General features: G+C 45.4%; 1 protein-coding gene across 1 annotated transcript; it reads right to left on the reverse strand.

Moving 5' to 3' along the window:
• Positions 1 to 837: 837 nt before the first annotated feature.
• Positions 838 to 15,177, reverse strand: LOC143130892 (carboxypeptidase B-like). The gene is made up of 11 exons (XM_076290158.1): positions 15,110 to 15,177; positions 14,906 to 14,981; positions 3,892 to 4,016; positions 3,266 to 3,368; positions 3,005 to 3,106; positions 2,649 to 2,753; positions 2,445 to 2,555; positions 2,260 to 2,350; positions 1,866 to 2,068; positions 1,568 to 1,652; positions 838 to 1,185 (listed from the first exon to the last, which is right to left on the reverse strand). Exons 1-11 carry the CDS (start codon positions 15,172 to 15,174, stop codon positions 998 to 1,000), a joined length of 1,254 nt encoding a protein of 417 aa, XP_076146273.1. The 5' UTR covers positions 15,175 to 15,177; the 3' UTR covers positions 838 to 997.
• Between the last annotated feature and the right edge of the window lie 2,776 nt (positions 15,178 to 17,953).

Genomic DNA, 17,953 nt, shown 5'->3' on the forward strand with positions numbered 1-17,953 from the left:
AAATGATATGGAGCTGTATTAGACTATTTCACATCAACCTTACTATGTATATGAGCCTCTAGTAGACCTTAATGTAATTTCTAACTGTTCTGTAACATTACAGCCAATATTGATTGGGAGTTCTGTTTGGGTCATTATGGCCCCCTTGTGTACATTTTGTATATATTCTTGACTCATGAGTGACACACCCCTTCTCCTATTCCCAGGTATATATACCCCACCCCCCACACCTGTTCTGCATTGCACTTTTGATGAAGGACAACATGTCCGAAACGTCGTGCAAATAAATCCACGTTTGGGAGCTTCAATGAGTGTGCGGACATTTATTATTTCTTCTCAATTGCTGAAAACCATGGCATAAGAAGCCAGAAATGCGCAACTAGAATCAGCCTCACCTTCTCTACGTAAAGGGATGAAAGCAATACAAAAGGAATACAATAGAACCTGATTAAAATATTTCAAAAATGATTAATTTCCAAAATCAGTGTCAATTGGCAAAAGTGTTTTATCTGACATACATTTGTTTACATTAAACATTCTTTCCTGTTGGCAGTAACAGCAACTAATATTATTGCAATATCCACATATCCGCTAAATATCTCAACTTTGACTAATGACTAGCCATTGGGATTACCTGAGAGACATTCACCACTGAGAAGGACATTAACCACTGCGAACATTCTATTTTGATGTTCAGGTAAAAGCTTTGATTTCATTGGTGTTCCCTACAGATAAAGGGTTGAGACTAATTTGAGACTGAACTACTTTGGCAGTTTGACACTGCCAAAGTACTTCAGTACTACTTTGGCAGTTTGGCAGTTTGACACTGAGGAAAAACTCAGTCCTGCATTGTTTCTGGCAAGTGTTTATTTATTCTGCATATCCATATTTTTATTCACATATACAGGAATGATGAAAAATGGATGAAAAAGCACTGATGGTGCTGTGCCTCATTAACTGGAGACACTCTTCAATGTCCTCCGAAGATCCAGTCTGATTAGTAGAGGTTCTTCTGCACGTGGGCAGCAATGTACTTAACAGCCAACATGGTCTCCTCACAAGTGGGCTTGATCTGGGACTCGGGGAGCAGGAAGCCATAGCGACCTTCGTCACGCAGCTCAAAGGTGTAGGAGTACTTTACACCCAGGTCATAGGCCCAGTCCTCAGAGCCTCCAGCAGCAGGGTCTGAGACAACACACATCAATCAGAGTGGCTTTCAAAAGACTGCAATTAATTACCAATAATTTGTTAAATCTTTCCAATTTCTTGAAGATGGCCCATTCAGGCTCACAATGCTATCCAGTTTTTCAGACATAATAATAGCAGATTAAAAATGCAGTCTTCAATTCTGGCAAAAGGTTGTTGATATTAGAGTTTAACAGCCAAACAAATTATACCCTTCCCTTTTGCTCCTAATGCAACATGCTGAATGGCTGGAATTATTCTTGGCTCGGACTGAGCCACTCTGCTCGTTAATTTGTGGTATTTCCCAAAAAGAGAATTGCAGACTGCACCTTTGACTGATGCTAAGCTGATATTCATCCTCCTTGTCAATAAAGGAACTCACAGATGGTGGCAGCGCCAGGGCCAGGGGTGTACTTGGTGCCATACAGGCTGGTCAGGGCATCGCAGGCTCCCTGAGCAACACTCATCTAAAGAGGAGACAGACAAGATTTAACACAGAAATCTCAACTGATGTTATTAAACGAGCTGAGATTACTGGGACATTCAACTTCCCAACATTGTAATACTTCAGTGTCAGAGCAACTGCTACAGTTCAGCATTTTGAGTGGGTAGCGAGTGTTGTGTATCACATTAGTGGCGCTACTCATATCGGGTGTAGGATTACTGTAGTGTGATCATACCAGCTCAGCGTGATCAGCAGCCAGGTTGTAGGAGTAGGAGTAGGGGAAGAGGAGCAGCTGGGAGTAGGAGTGGATGGTGAGGTAGGCCTTGATGGTGGCCTTGTTGCTGCGGATGAAGTTGGCCACATTCTTGACCTCGATCTCAGACTCGGGCTTGGTGCCGCAGTAAACGTTGCTACAGGGGTTGGAGGAGGCCCCCACGGCTGTGACCACAAACGAGACACAGGAGAGTTAGACGAGACTGGGAAACAGCACCTTCTGTTGACCACTTTGGGAAGTAAAAATGAAACCATCCATGTTTTATTTTATTTTGTGTTAATGAGAAGTTATCTGAAGTTGATGATTGCTTCTTTCAAACGGAATGTTTTTTTTTAGTTTGAAAGAAGTTACTCACTGCACCAGCTAGCATCAAAGTTTCTGTTGGGGTCAGTGCCGACGCAGCTGGTTCCGGTCTTCCTGGAGCGAGTCTTCCTCCACATCCTGTTCTGTAAATCCAAAAGACAAGGAATGTTTCACAAGGAATATCACAGATGCCTGTAGCTTTGCGTCAAGATGAACATTCAAACATAGGTGACCTACAAATTTCCAGGTGTAATCGTAGCCGTCAATGTTGAAGACAGGCAGAACGTAGACATCCATCTGGTCCAGCAGGCTGGTCATCTGAGAATCAGTTCCGTAGGTGGACACAGCCTGCAACAGACACAAGAGGTCTGTTTTCAAAAAGCAGAAAATCAGAGTAGATGCAGTGGAAAGCTGTTGCTGTTTCTAACTGGTGGGTCATACCTCCTTGACAAACCACTGGCAGAAAGCAGGGGAGATCCACTCTCTGGCATGGATACCACAGTCCAGGAAGATGGCAGGCTTGGTGGAGCCAGTCTGCTTGCCAATCTGTGAGAGCAAATGTATGCTGTTTACTGGGGCTCATGATTAAAAAGGAGATATGATTTTGAATGTGGCAATAGGCCTAACTACTGAATTGGTGGATTAAATCTTATTAGGGATTAAAATATATTCCCATTTTTACAGCTGCATGTTGACACACTGCATTAGAGCACCATTTTGACAGTGAGTGAAGAGTATGTACCATCTGTAATGGTGTGATAAGGAGAAGAGAGACTTCTAGTGGACAGTGTCTGTACCTTCAGCAGGTTCATGGGACGGCCCTCGTAGGTGTTTCCGATCACCTGTCTGCTCATCAGATTAGAGTTGGCAGAGGTGATGGAGGTGATCCAGGCCTGGATCTGTGGAGAGACGGATAGGGGAAGAGGTCAACCAGCAGATGCAGAAGATGATGGGAGGATGAGGCAAGATGGTGGAAGAGTCCGTTTGAAGATGTAGAAGACATTACAGAATAAAGGATGAAATGGACACAGAACGCAAATGCATAAGGAGAAGCTCACCTTGTCCCAGCTGTTGTACTTGGTGTAGATGTGGGACCTGGGGCTGACCTTAGGTCCGTCCATCTGAGCCTCAATCTGAGCCTGGAGATCCTCAATCAGAATCCTGCAGGGGACCATGAACTCTCTCTGTACTAACTCTACTCTCTATAAATAACACTTCTGTGTAGTTTACTGTGTACTATTTGCATGTGTAATTTGAACTGTCGGCCACTATGGATGCATCTAAAAAAATGAGAATATCATGGTAAAGTTTTTTTTTTCATTAATCATTTCAAAAAGTGAACTCACAAATTCATATAATCTAGATTCATTACACATAAATTTAAATATTTCAAGACTTTTTTTTATTTTAATCTTGAAGATTATGGTTTACAGCTCATGGAAAAAAAAAATCCAGTATCCTAAAAATATTAGAATAAAGAATTTATAATACAGAAATGTTGAACTGAGAATAGCTCTAATCAGTTAATTAAGTTAAATGGTTCCATGAGCTTTTAATCTCTCAGTCTGGGCAGGGCAATAGACTTTTCCATGATATTCATTTTTTTTAGATGCACCTGTATATAATGTATTGAAATAAACATCATGTGCAGATAGGGATAATTGAACAGACAGGACTGCCTTACTCATGTTCCATGTCACTCTGGTTCAGGATGGTGTAGACCATGGAGGTGTGAGAGGCGGGAATGTGGATGTCCACATCAATGTCGATGGTCACCAGCTCAGCACTCTCAGGGCTCCAGAAGTCCACCTGCAGAGGGCGCCAGACACAAACTCTTATAAATAAAAACCACACTTTACAAAGTGAGCCTCACCTGAACATATGGTTCTCTCCCACACTGACACAGCTACACACACATGCTGACTTACAGAGAAACAAACATACTGACTTATACTGATACACACTCTGAATAGCACAGACATCACACACGATCCTGAGTCAGATCTCTCATCACACAAACATACTGACTGGTGTGTTCAGATTATATCTACACATAAGCCATATAACCAAGCATATTCATCCATAATTCATGACCAGAAACAAACATAAACATGCATACACAGACATTTATGTAGAATAGTTTAGAACATTTTAAAAAGTAATTCAGGCTGAAACATATACATGTCTACACACCCTGTATGACTCACACATTCCATGGTAGAAATAGCGAATACTGTGAGTGACCGGGTGGCCACCTCACTTGCCCGGATAGCGTTGCGGTGGGAAATCAGAGAGAAGGGGTAAAAAATGTCAGGAATGCAGAAGAATTTGTATTTCAAAGTTGCCAGTGTATTTATTTTTACAGTGCCCGTTAGTCCTCCACCATCGAAACAGACAAAAAAGGAAAAAAGTTCAAAAATAGCAAAATAGGGCAAAAGGCAAAATACTCCCAAAAGGGCAAAATATAGCAAAGTCCAAAAATATATCAAAAGTCCAAAGATAATCAAAAATGGCAAAATACAAAAAGAGAAGGCACCAAATCAAAATACTATAGCTTCAGACTTCAAGGCAACAAGTTCAAATGTCCACTTACTTCAGAGCTCTCTCCGGTTGTCAGCTCTTCACCCCCTTAACCCACAACACAAACTGAGCCGGGTTTTTAATACCCAGTCCTACTATGCTCAGACGCACCATGATTGGCTAACAAGATAATTGACTAAACACATCCTTGGACTGTACCATTAATCACCATCATATTTGTACACAACGTGTGTTTAAATCATCAAACACAAACCAAACAATAACATGTACCTCAAACCCATCCCACACATCTTTGCTATGCTACACGTAAAGCCCATAAACATATAACATTCAACAGATGCATAGCAACACAAAGCACACTTCCAAACCCCCTTCGCGACATCATTCCCCATACCCAAAGTCAAGATGGCATTACAAATACTACACAAATGGCGCATGCTTCCGTTTGGCAGTGGTGACTGAAGGTGGAGGAACACAAGAGGTACGTATGGCGTTTTGTTTAATGAATAGACCAGGGAGATAATGTGGTGTGTGCAGTGTTACATGCGAGTGGGTACCTCACCCGTATGCATGAGATGTTTCAGGGCCGTATGAGTATGGAGACTTGTGGCGGCTGGTTTGGTACTGTTAGCGCAGCCAGCGCTAACTTCCGTGTTGGCGTTTCACTCGCGGAAACTGACAGGCAAACAATTGTCTCTGTTCGTAAGCAGGCAGCGCACACACTCCGGGCAAACCTTGTGCTGCGCCGGCTGTGTGAGCGTGTGTGGGTGTGGGGTGTATGTGCGTGTGTGTGTGTGTGTGTGCAAGGGCTCAATGTCTCTCGTTGGCACTCCTGCTCTTGCAGGGCTTCCGCGATGCAGAGTGCGTTCAAGCAAATGTTCGGAACTGTCCATAACATTCAAGGGAGTTCGTCAGGCAAAGCAAATATTCATAAAATGTCCATAATTCACACACAAGCAATACTATCTTTAAAACAGTGAGGAGGGGAGAGAGCGCCTACTCACATTTCCCACCACCTCTGCAGTCTCAGTCACTCGGGTGACGAGACAAGAAATCAGCCACCGTGTTCACTTTGCCAGCCCGATACCGGACTGTGAACCTGTATGGCTGCAGTGCCAAGAACCAGCGAGTAATCCTGGCATTCGTGTCTTTCATGCGCCCAAGCCATTGCAAGGCGCGATGGTCGGTCTCGAGCGTGAAGTGACCGCCCAGCACATAGTACTTGAAGGAGTCAAGGGCAAACTTCACTGCCAGGCACTCTAGCTCGACTGCTGCATACCTGGTTTCACGGGGAAACAATTTGCGGCTAACAAAAGCCACTGGTCGTTGGTCTTCCCCTTCACCTTGGAGGAGAACTGCGCCAATACCAACACCCGAGGCATCAGTATGCACCGTGAAGGGCTTGGTGAAATCAGGACTCTGAAGCACAGGGCCCTTGCAAAGAGCCCCTTTCAGGTCCACAAAGGCCCTCTCCTGCTCCTCCCCCCACTGACCCTGAGGATTGCCGTCCTTTCGGGTGAGGTCAGTAAGAGGTGATGCTCGGCTAGCAAAATCCGGAATGAACTTCCGGTACCAACCTACCAGGCCAAGAAATGACCGGACAGCCTTCTTGGTCCGAGGTCTCTGGCAGTTCCGCACCGCCTCCACTTTGTCCTGCTGTGGCCGAATGACGCCCCGACCCAGCACATACCCCAGGTAGCGAACCTCCTCCTGGGCAATGGCACACTTCCGGGGATGGATGGTGAGGCCTGCCTGCTTGATCTTGTTGAGCACCTCCTCCAGGTGTTGCAAATGTTCCCCCCAGGTGGCGCTGTACACCACAATGTCATCCAAATAGGCAGCTGCAAACGACTCAGTTCCAGAGAGCACAATGTCCATCAGCCGCTGAAAAGTGGCCGGCGCCCCCTGCAGGCCAAATGGCATGACATTGAAGTGGTACAGGCCCTGGGGAGTGCGGAATGCTGTGTAGGGCTTGGTCTCCTCAGTCAATGGGACTTGCCAATAGCCTTTACATAAGTCCAGTGTGGTAATGTAGGTGGCCTTCCCCAGCCTCTCTATCAAGTCCTCCAAGCGAGGCATGGGGTACGCATCAAATTTTGATTGGGCGTTGACTCGCCGAAAGTCAATGCAAAATCTCAGTGTGCCATCTTTCTTTGGGACCAGGACCACGGGGTTACTCCACTCACTTGTCGATCTCTCAATCACCCCCAGTGCAAGCATGTCCTCCACCTCTGCCTTGAGTGAAGGTAGCAGACGTTGAGGTACCCGATACATTCGCTGACGCACTGGGGTCGAGTCGGTCAGCGTGACTGAGTGCTCCACCACCGTGGTGAAGCCTGGCCCCTCCTGGAACAGGTCAGTTGGAATGATCTGGTCCAGCTCGGCCTGCTGCTGTGGGGTCAAGTGCGACACGTCCGGGATGGTTGCTGGTTGGCTGTTCGGGAAGAACTGCTCCGGTCGCTCTTCATCCTCCGGCACTGCCTGCACCCGAAGCGCTGGAGTCGTTATGTGCCATTCTTTCAGCAGGTTCACATGGAAAGTCTGCCTCTGCTTTCTTCTCCCTGGCATCTCAATCTCGTACGTTGCCGGGCCCATCTGACGGATGACGTTGTATGGCCCCTGCCATTTGGCCAGCAACTTGCTCTCCGATGTAGGCAACAGGAGCAACACTTTCTGCCCCGGCACCAGAGTTCTCTGCCTGGCCTTCTGGTCATACCAGGTCTTCTGCCTGGTCTGTGACTTCTCCATGTTTGCACGCACCAGTTCAGTCATTTGCTCCATCTTCTCCCTCATCTTGAGAACATGCGCCAGAACGGACTGTGTCTCTGTGGCCTGCGGACCCTCCCAGGCCTCCTTAAGCACGTCCAGGGGTCCCCTCACTGGCCAGCCAAAGAGCAGTTCAAATGGCGCAAAGCCAGTAGACGCTTGGGGTACCTCCCTGTATGCAAAAAGGAGGTAGGGCAGCCAACGGTCCCAGTCCTTTCCATTTTCAGCCACAAACTTCCTCAACATACTTTTCAGGGTTTGGTTAAAACGTTCAACTAGGCCATCCGTCTGAGGATGGTAGGGGGTGGTCTTAATGCCTTTTATACCTAGTACGCCATAAACCTGCTTCAAGCTCTTAGAGAGAAAAGCTGTGCCCTGATCAGTGATGATCTCTCTGGGGATGCCTACTCGGGAGAATAATTGAAGTAAAGCCTGTGCGATGGGTCTGGCAGATATCCTGCGGAGTGGAAACGCCTCAGGATATCTGGTAGCGTAGTCGCATACCACTAGAATGTACCTAAAGCCGGACTGCGTTCGTTCTAGTGGGCCTACAATATCCATGGCTATGCGTGAGAATGGTACATCAATGCAAGGAAGTTGTTGTAGGGGGTATGGGCTAGCTGTGTACTTGCTGGTAAGCTGACATTCTGAGCATGATCGGCAAAACTCCTGCACATCTTTATACATGCCTGGCCAGAAAAATCTTGCTGCCACGCGGGCATATGTTTTCGGGAGCCCCAAGTGACCCGCCCAGGGAATGCTGTGCCCCATTGCTAACACCCTGCTATGTAGCTGTGTGGGCACGACCAGCTGCTCTTCTCTGCCCCCGTCTGGCTGATGGTAGAGGATCCCCCCTCTAAGGACATACCCCTCCCCAGCTAAATTAGGCGGGACCCCTGTCCTGACCCCATCCTGCTCAATGACCTTCTCAAACGCCTTCTTCAGTGACCCATCCTCCCGCTGCATCTGTTTTATGTCTGTGGCAAGCTCCTCCCAGTCCCCATCTGACTGAGCTACTGGCAATTCTCTGGCCCTTTTAACCGTGCCCTCTAGCTTGTCTTGTCTTCTCTGTTGTCTGGACTTTTTGACTCTACCACTGCTAACACACTCCACATCACTGCTAGCAAAGGGTAGCTCATGCAATGGGTCACTCCTGGCCTGCCCTTCTGCGCATGCCGTCTTGCTGCTCTGAGATCTGGTAACCACCATGTTTACCACTCTGCTGGACTGCAAAAGTTCCGGTAACACTAGTATGTCCTGGCCAATTAACACTGGGTGGCTTAATTTCTCCACTACACCCACAGTCAGCTGATAAACCTGCCCATTGACATTAATGTAAACTTCAGCTGCTGGGTAGTCATGTGCATCGCCATTAACACACATAATTGAAACCTTTCTTCCGGGTAACAGGTCTCGCTCCTCTACCAGGTGTGGCTGCACTAGTGTCTGGTTGCTCCCAGTGTCCAACACTGCTATGGCCTCCTTCCCATTAACAGACACCTGCACTGTCTGCAGCCTCCCCAGGAAACTCACTGCCTCCCCCTCTGGTCTCGGTAGGCAACTGTATCCGGCTCCCTTGGGCTTACGGTTAGGACAATCACGCACTATATGGCCTTCCTTACCACAATTGTGACACACTATGGATGTGGACGCTCTGGGTGCTACAGGGTATTTGGGCCTAATGGGAACTGTACTGTCTCTAGGGTAATTGCTAGGCTTAAAGGGGACAGTATTGTCTCTAGGACGATTACTAAGCTGTTGACCACCACCCTGACCAAAACCATCAGACCTACCCCTGGCTGCTGGCCTGTTGTCTTGGTTCTGGCGAAAGCTGGTGTGCCTCTGCCGTGCTGCAACGTAGTCCTCGACAAGTTCTGCCGCTCTCTGACCACTCTGTGGGTGCCGCTCCTTAACCCAAACTCTGACGTCTGGGGCCAAGGTCCTCAGGTACTGTTCCAGTATCAATGCCTCACAGATTTCTTCAACCGACTTCATTGCCGGTCTAATCCACTTATGAAAGAGGTCTTTCAGCCGGGTGTAAAGCTCTCTGGGTGTCTCACCGGGCTTGATGTCGGGCTCCCGGAACTGTCGCCTGTAGGTTTCCTCATTGATTTCAAACTTTTGCAGGATGGCTTCTCTTACGCGGTCATAATTCATGGTGTGGCTTGGCTCCATCGACACGTATGCCGCGCGTGCTTTCCCTGTGAGGTGGGGGACGAGGATCACCGCCCAGTTCTCCTTTGGCCAGCAGTATGCTGTAGCTAGCCGCTCAAACGTCATGAGATACTGCTCGATGTCCTCTCCTTCCTCCAGTTTAGGAATGGCGCGTCTGGACCACTCCATGGGCATTGGTGCTGGTGGCGCCGCTGCCGGTGGTGAAAGTGACGGTGGTGCTGCCGCTACTGATGATGGTGCCGCCACCACTGGTGCTTGGCCCGCCGCCGTCGCCACTGCCGCCACTGGTGGTGGTTGGACCGCTGTCGCTCTAGCCATGGTCACCGCCTGCTTCTCTACCTCAAAGTCATCACGCAGCAGGTTCAGCTGGACCTGGATGCCCCTCCAGCGTTGTTCCTGTTTGAAGAACTCCTTTTCCTGGGTCTCCAGTGATTTCTCCAGGAGCTTACGCAGTGCAGACAGGTCAGACCCTTGAGTGTTGCCCCCATCTGCCCCTGCTGTGTCCTCCTGGTCCTCTGATGTTCCTGCAGCTTTCTCATTGTTCTTCAGCTTGCGATACGCCATCTCACCGAGCTTCCCCTCTGATTTCGTCTTCTGTCAGCATCTATCCCACTTCTGACACCAAATGTGAGTGACCGGGTGGCCACCTCACTTGCCCGGATAGCGTTGCGGTGGGAAATCAGAGAGAAGGGGTAAAAAATGTCAGGAATGCAGAAGAATTTGTATTTCAAAGTTGCCAGTGTATTTATTTTTACAGTGCCCGTTAGTCCTCCACCATCGAAACAGACAAAAAAGGAAAAAAGTTCAAAAATAGCAAAATAGGGCAAAAGGCAAAATACTCCCAAAAGGGCAAAATATAGCAAAGTCCAAAAATATATCAAAAGTCCAAAGATAATCAAAAATGGCAAAATACAAAAAGAGAAGGCACCAAATCAAAATACTATAGCTTCAGACTTCAAGGCAACAAGTTCAAATGTCCACTTACTTCAGAGCTCTCTCCGGTTGTCAGCTCTTCACCCCCTTAACCCACAACACAAACTGAGCCGGGTTTTTAATACCCAGTCCTACTATGCTCAGACGCACCATGATTGGCTAACAAGATAATTGACTAAACACATCCTTGGACTGTACCATTAATCACCATCATATTTGTACACAACGTGTGTTTAAATCATCAAACACAAACCAAACAATAACATGTACCTCAAACCCATCCCACACATCTTTGCTATGCTACACGTAAAGCCCATAAACATATAACATTCAACAGATGCATAGCAACACAAAGCACACTTCCAAACCCCCTTCGCGACATCATTCCCCATACCCAAAGTCAAGATGGCATTACAAATACTACACAAATGGCGCATGCTTCCGTTTGGCAGTGGTGACTGAAGGTGGAGGAACACAAGAGGTACGTATGGCGTTTTGTTTAATGAATAGACCAGGGAGATAATGTGGTGTGTGCAGTGTTACATGCGAGTGGGTACCTCACCCGTATGCATGAGATGTTTCAGGGCCGTATGAGTATGGAGACTTGTGGCGGCTGGTTTGGTACTGTTAGCGCAGCCAGCGCTAACTTCCGTGTTGGCGTTTCACTCGCGGAAACTGACAGGCAAACAATTGTCTCTGTTCGTAAGCAGGCAGCGCACACACTCCGGGCAAACCTTGTGCTGCGCCGGCTGTGTGAGCGTGTGTGGGTGTGGGGTGTATGTGCGTGTGTGTGTGTGTGTGTGCAAGGGCTCAATGTCTCTCGTTGGCACTCCTGCTCTTGCAGGGCTTCCGCGATGCAGAGTGCGTTCAAGCAAATGTTCGGAACTGTCCATAACATTCAAGGGAGTTCGTCAGGCAAAGCAAATATTCATAAAATGTCCATAATTCACACACAAGCAATACTATCTTTAAAACAGTGAGGAGGGGAGAGAGCGCCTACTCACAAATACATTATCAAATCCTAAAACAGAAAATGTCTGTAATTATGCACAAAGTTGTAGGATATTAACAAGATGAAGACATTAGATAAGGTTGTACACAGGCCTTGAAGAGAATCACTCTATGGTTCTTTTTTTTGTTTGTTAATGGGTGACATACTACTCTACGGAGCCCTGGAGGTGACATGAAAAAAACTGGGGACAAACACTGACTAGGTTTGCGAGATCTTGAGTTTGTTTTTGCAAGATCTTGAGTTTGTTTTGCGAGATCTTGAGTTTCTTTTGCGAGATATTGACTTTATTTTGCAAGATATTGACTTTATTTTGCGAGATCTCCAGTTTCTTTTGCGAGATCTTGAGTTTGTTTTGCGAGATCTCGCAAAACCATCAATGCATATGAGAACCACTAGAAGCTTTAGCCACTGAAATTAGGTTGCAGTTCCTTATTTTGCCATCTGCGTTGGTCTGAGGTTGCGTTCCACACTGACTGACAAGCCAACCTAGTCAGGGTGTGATTTGTGAAAAAATCTGAGGGGATCACTGAAAGAGATCTCAGAAGTGATACCGCTTACGTTACGTTTGTTTGTGATGGATCGACAAATATTAGGCTATTTTCTTTTGCTCCGACTGGAAGACTATTCTAAAATCAGGGCTGGTTCTGGGGGCCCTGGGAGCAACCGCACCGGGCCCGGTCAGAAGGGGGGCCCCAGAAAAATAAATAATTAAATAAACGCTTTCTGTGGTGATTCTGCATTTAATGCATTCATTGATGTGTCTCACTTACCAGCTTAAAGCGTTGTTGCTTGTTGTTCCTGGCAGTTTCCCTATTGGCTGATATCGATTTATTTTTTAAAATGTATCAAAAGTTCCCCCTCCCCCGTAGGGAATAGTAGGCTACGTTAGCCCATCTGACTGCAAGTGTCAAGACGTGAGATCAAGAGATTCTGTTCTTGGTAGCAGTAGCATAGACAGAAATGTTCAAATGGGTGAGCACAGAAAAAAAAACGTGTGGGCAAAGCCAATTTGATTGAACATAAGAGAGGTCTAGATAAGATACACCATACAAACATTAATCATAGGCATGTTATATTTATGAGATAAAAGTGGAATTTATTGAACGCATTTGATCACAGCTGACAATTGAATTGAATTGAATTTCCCCTGGGGATCAATAAAGTATCTATCTATCTATCTATCTACAAATTACGCAGAAACAATTTCAACTGGAGCAAAACAATGCATGAATTAGCTTTGGCGCTTCACATGAAACACAATTGAGACAATAGATTGACCATATTGGACAACTTCAAAGCCTTATTATAAGCATGTTACATTCATGACATGAAAAGTGGAATTTATTGAACAAAAACTGACAAATTATGCAGTCGAACATTTTAAACTTGCTCAAAACTGCATGAACCCAGCATCGGTGCGTCGCATAAATTAAAACACAAATTAAAGCAACAGTTTGACCATCGGACAATCCTACTGCAAAGCCTTTCCATAGGCATGCAACGTTTATGACATAAAAAGTGGAATATGAACGCATTTCATCACACCTGACAATTACGGAGCTGCCGGCTGTTCGCGATTTGACTGATTCTTGAGCTCTCAGCGCAGTGTTGACTTGCGCATCTTTTTTAGGTGTTGAACGTAAACGAAGGAAAGCCCTCTGATTGGACGGGCAAGACTGACAAGTAGACAGGCCTAGGGCCGTCCAGGCCCGGCTGGCTACCCGTGGGCGCGCATGCATGCTGCTCCCCGGCCCAGAATAACGTAGGACCGGCCCTGTCTAAATAGTAGATCCATTTTTTTGGCCGTATCACACTTGTATATTAATTCGCCAAACTTGTTGTGAAGTTTAAATGAACTGTCACGTTGCATCCGAGCTGTAAAATGCAGACGTTCAGAACATTGCAACATTGTAGCATATGATAGAGGTGGCTAAGTAAAAGCGATGTTTCAAAGCTAAAGTTCATCAGAACGCCCGCTTGACAACGAGAGAGATAGAACTAACGACTGGCCTTTGGCCGTAGCAACCAACCATTTAGAACTAGTAACGGCAGTTTGTCCTGTGAGTTGAGAAATTAGTTGATATGTGTCGGAAGAAATTAGTTCTACAAACAAGACAGTTTTAGCGATTAAAACGTTTAAATTGTAACAGGAAATGAACACAACGCAAGTGGCAACAGTGGAATAAGCGGGATAATGGACTCCACGGTGGTCTGTTCCGCTTCGCGTCGGGGCCGTTTTACAACCTCAACCGTGCATTAACTTCTGTGAACAGACCACCGTGTCGTCCATTATCCCTTACGTATTGACTCACTGCAGAATGCAGCAGCTTGTTCACTGCACTGGAGAATCCAGCTAAACAAGTTAAAGAAAAGAAAATAAAACTTCATATTTTTAAAGCCTCTAAAATCAAATTGACTATTGAAATCGAGGCTTAGGATGGAGTGATGTGTAGGAGTGATGACACATCCCCCCTCAGATTTTTTCACAAATCGCACCCTGACTAGGTTGGCTTGTCAGTCAGTGTGGAACGCAACCTCAGACCAACGCAGATGGCAAAATAAGGAACTGCAACCTAATTTCAGTGGCTCAAGCTCTCTGGAACATTTCTAGTGGTTCTCATATGCACTGATGGATTTGCGAGATCTCGCAAAACAAACTCAAGATCTCGCAAAAGAAAGTCAAAATTTCGCAAAAGAAACTCGAGATCTTGCAAAAGAAAATCCATATCTCGCAAAAGAAACTTGAGATCTCGCAAAAGAAACTCGAGATCTCGCAAAAGAAAGTCAAGATCTCGCGAAACAAACTCAAGATCTCGCAAAAACAAACTCAAGATCTCGCAAACTTAGTCAGTGTTTGTCTCCAGTACATACCTTTTCTCCGTTTTTTTTTTCATGTCACCTCCAGGGCTCCGTACTACTCCATTGTTTGTTAAAATATACTGGAGAAGATCTTTTTTTAAATTTATTACCCAATTGATTTTAATTAGAGACTAAGGAATCTGTTAAATATTACTATTGTGAACAATGACTTTGGTAAAATGGGCTTTACTGTTGAAGTAAGTAAAGGTGTATCACTGTGGTGCCTGTTTCCTGTAAACCTGACGATACATGAATGCTAATCTGACATTTCCTGAAGGCTACACTCACAATATCTGTGCATGTTGGAATATCTTCTTTGCATGTAGGAGATAAATGTTCCCTAAAAAAGGAAAGGTGAACATGACTAATGAATACACTTCTAGCTCCTACTGGTGTGTGGCGTGCACTTTACCTCCATGTTGCGGGCCAGATCCTTGATGAGGGTCACATGTTCGTCAGTGGTGGGCTTCAGACGGAAGACCTGCTCCCTGATGCAGAGAGGGGGAAAGAGAGAGAGGGAACACACTCTCACTACATCTGAGCTCCACACTTGTCATCAGAACATGCACTGGACACTGCAGTTGGGTGACCGCTGAGAGAAGTGTAATCTTTTTACCCCTCAAATCTGGTCAGCTCAGCCAGAGCGATGCCAACAAATCCCAAGAGCAGAAGGATCTTCATATTGCTTGTGTGACTAGATTGTTACTTTCCGCCAGCTTTTATAATCCCAGTGTAGTTCTGGCTGTCCAATCCAAAAGAGTGAAGCCTGTGATGTGGCTATGTGTCATCTGAGGTGTGAACCAAACTTGATATTTTTAGGTGCTACTGGAGGGTGAGGAGGAACTGAATCTAGTTGCATCAGTTAGCACTGCTGTGGGTCAGCTACAGCAATCAAAAGATCTTGCCACAAGAAAACCAACAGAGCTATTCCTTGCAAATACATGGTAGTTGTGGTAGCAAACCTCAGCACAAATAGGCAATGCAACTCAATTTTCGTCATTCAATAATGAGGCAACAACCTTCTTAACAGTTAGTCGAGGCAAACTGTAAGAAAAAAATCACCCAACCCAAAACTTAATGCAACAGAAAGTCTGTGGGAACAATTTCTGTTAGGGGGGGTGTTGAAACGGATGGTATGTGCATGGTAGCCTACAGTTATTTCCAATAACAGATAGTTATTATGACCGCCGCTAGCGAAGCTAGCGAAGCGGTCATATAGGGATGGTCAAAGTTTTTTTTTTTTTTTTTTTTTTCCCCGTCATCTACTTCCTGAATTTTTGGTCAACGATACCCGGGACACCGAACCACCGGGGCACATGAAATTTGGTGGGTATGTAGCCCCACTAGACTTTTACAGAAAAATTTTGTTTGGTCCCCGGGGGCCACTCCCCCACCGCGCTGGGCCCCCCGAAACCCAAAAAATTAAGTTTTTCCTAAATAACTACCTGAACCGTGGCACCGAGGATGAAGAAATGTTTATGGTATGTTGGTCTCAAGGGCCCACATCAACCTAGCCCATAATCACTCATTTGTGATTTGCACCCCCCTGGTAAAAAATGAAAATGCAATATCATTCTGCTTTAATCGCCCCTCTCTTTAGTTAAGATGTTCAGAACTGCACCAAATTTTATGTGTATGATTAACCTCTCTGGGGGTATGCCAAGTTTCGTAGAATTTCATCCATGGGGGGGGGGGGGGGGTCCAAAAAAATTAAGTTATGTGTACATTTAGTGACTGTACACTCATTGGCCTGTAGATGGTGGTGCACACATATACACACACACACAGACACGTATACCATCAGTATCGGCAATTAGAACGTCCTATACATAATTACAAATTCAGTAGGATTAAAGGAAAACCAAATATTCATCATAATACTAATTTGGCTGCATTTCCAGTATTGGCGTCACGTAGTCGTTTGTCCACTAGATGGTGCATCGTTGCAGTGAGATGTAATTTTGTTGGAAGTTAATCTAAAGTGGGTTGGAAAGACACTACGCTTCCTACAAGGACAAGACTGTACAGTAGTTTACCGCAGAGAACGTCTAATAAGGGTAGGATGATTTCTGCATGACATGTAATTCCCATTTAGATAGATAGATAGATAGATAAAGATAGATAAATACTTTATTGATCCCCAAGGGATCCCATTTCCTCTTGAAGCCAAAATAAATCTGAGAATGTTTATCGGACATGCTTGTTTTTTAATGCAGGTAGGCTACGTTAATCCTATCAATAGCAGGTAAAATAATGTTAATGTTACCGTTAGCATGGTTGAGTGATGGAGGCCGATTTGATGTATTTGTAGAAAATCATAAATGCGTTTATAGGCTACCAAGCAAATTGATAACAGCACTAATTGTATCTTTCGACTGTCATCTCATTTGCTTATGACCATAACCTAGGCTACTAACAGGAGCTAAGTGAGTTAGCTGCTACGTGATGGTTTTCTAATGGAAAATATAGGCTACCTGAAAGATAACCTGTCTATGATGCATCCTAAACACATGGCACATTTCTGCTCAAAGTCTCAAAAAGCATCTGAGTCAACGTTCATTCCCAAACACCCATATAGGCTACTTCAATCCTCTATTTTCAAAGGTGATTCAAGTAAGGAAGAGCATGGCTCAAAGTAAAGTAACTGAAACTACATAAATTCGTCAAAGTGAATAATTTGTGTCAACTCGCCGCAATGTAGATTTATTAATGCACCCGTGATCTACATCTTCAAAATGCGTCAGCCTAATGTAATGCACATTTAAACCAGATGTTTTAGAGCGCACGTTGAGATGTATTCAGGGCAGGGCTGTACCTACACATATTTGTTGCACGTACTACAAAAATCATTCTTTGCGATGGATGATTTAGTACCAACGTTACACCGGTCAGATACAGTTTTGTCTATGGCTATACTGTGAGACTGAGGCGCTTTTTGTTTGTTCGAAGTGCGTGTTTAGGGTGTGAGAGGGGAGTCGATGTGCTTTGATTCCAGCTTGGTAGTTGTAGTCTATGCGATTAAAAAACACGTGTGTGTGAAGTATCTAAACAATGATAACGCTTTAATTATGGCTGCTTTAGCCAGACCTTGAGCTACTGTACAGTGGGTTGGGTTCCATTTAGAAGTGTCCACTTCATTCACCCTTTCCGTGATTCACACAGCTACGTGAATGTATTAGCCTACTACTGATATGCACTACTGAACTATTAACTTTTCGCCAAGAGGTGGCAGCTTAAGTCCGCTTGATACTGTAAGCCATTGGTTCCCAAAGGAGATTTTCTTTGGGTCGCTTATATAGCTTATAGTTTGTTAACAGCCACGGTTTTGTCCCTCTATGCATTTTTGCATTTAGAATAGCTCTGAAACCGTGGGGCGAACACGTCGCGGCGGGGGGGGGGTTGGGCGGACGTTGGCGCCAGTGCATGGATATCTCAATCGCAAAATTAAACAATATTTCTA

The sequence above is a fragment of the Alosa pseudoharengus genome, unplaced genomic scaffold (genome assembly GCF_046254945.1).
Source record: "Alosa pseudoharengus isolate Yale_2024_CS ecotype anadromous, Long Island Sound unplaced genomic scaffold, YU_APseudo_1.1 YU_APseudo_1.1_scf_18, whole genome shotgun sequence".
NCBI lineage: Eukaryota > Metazoa > Chordata > Actinopteri > Clupeiformes > Clupeidae > Alosa > Alosa pseudoharengus.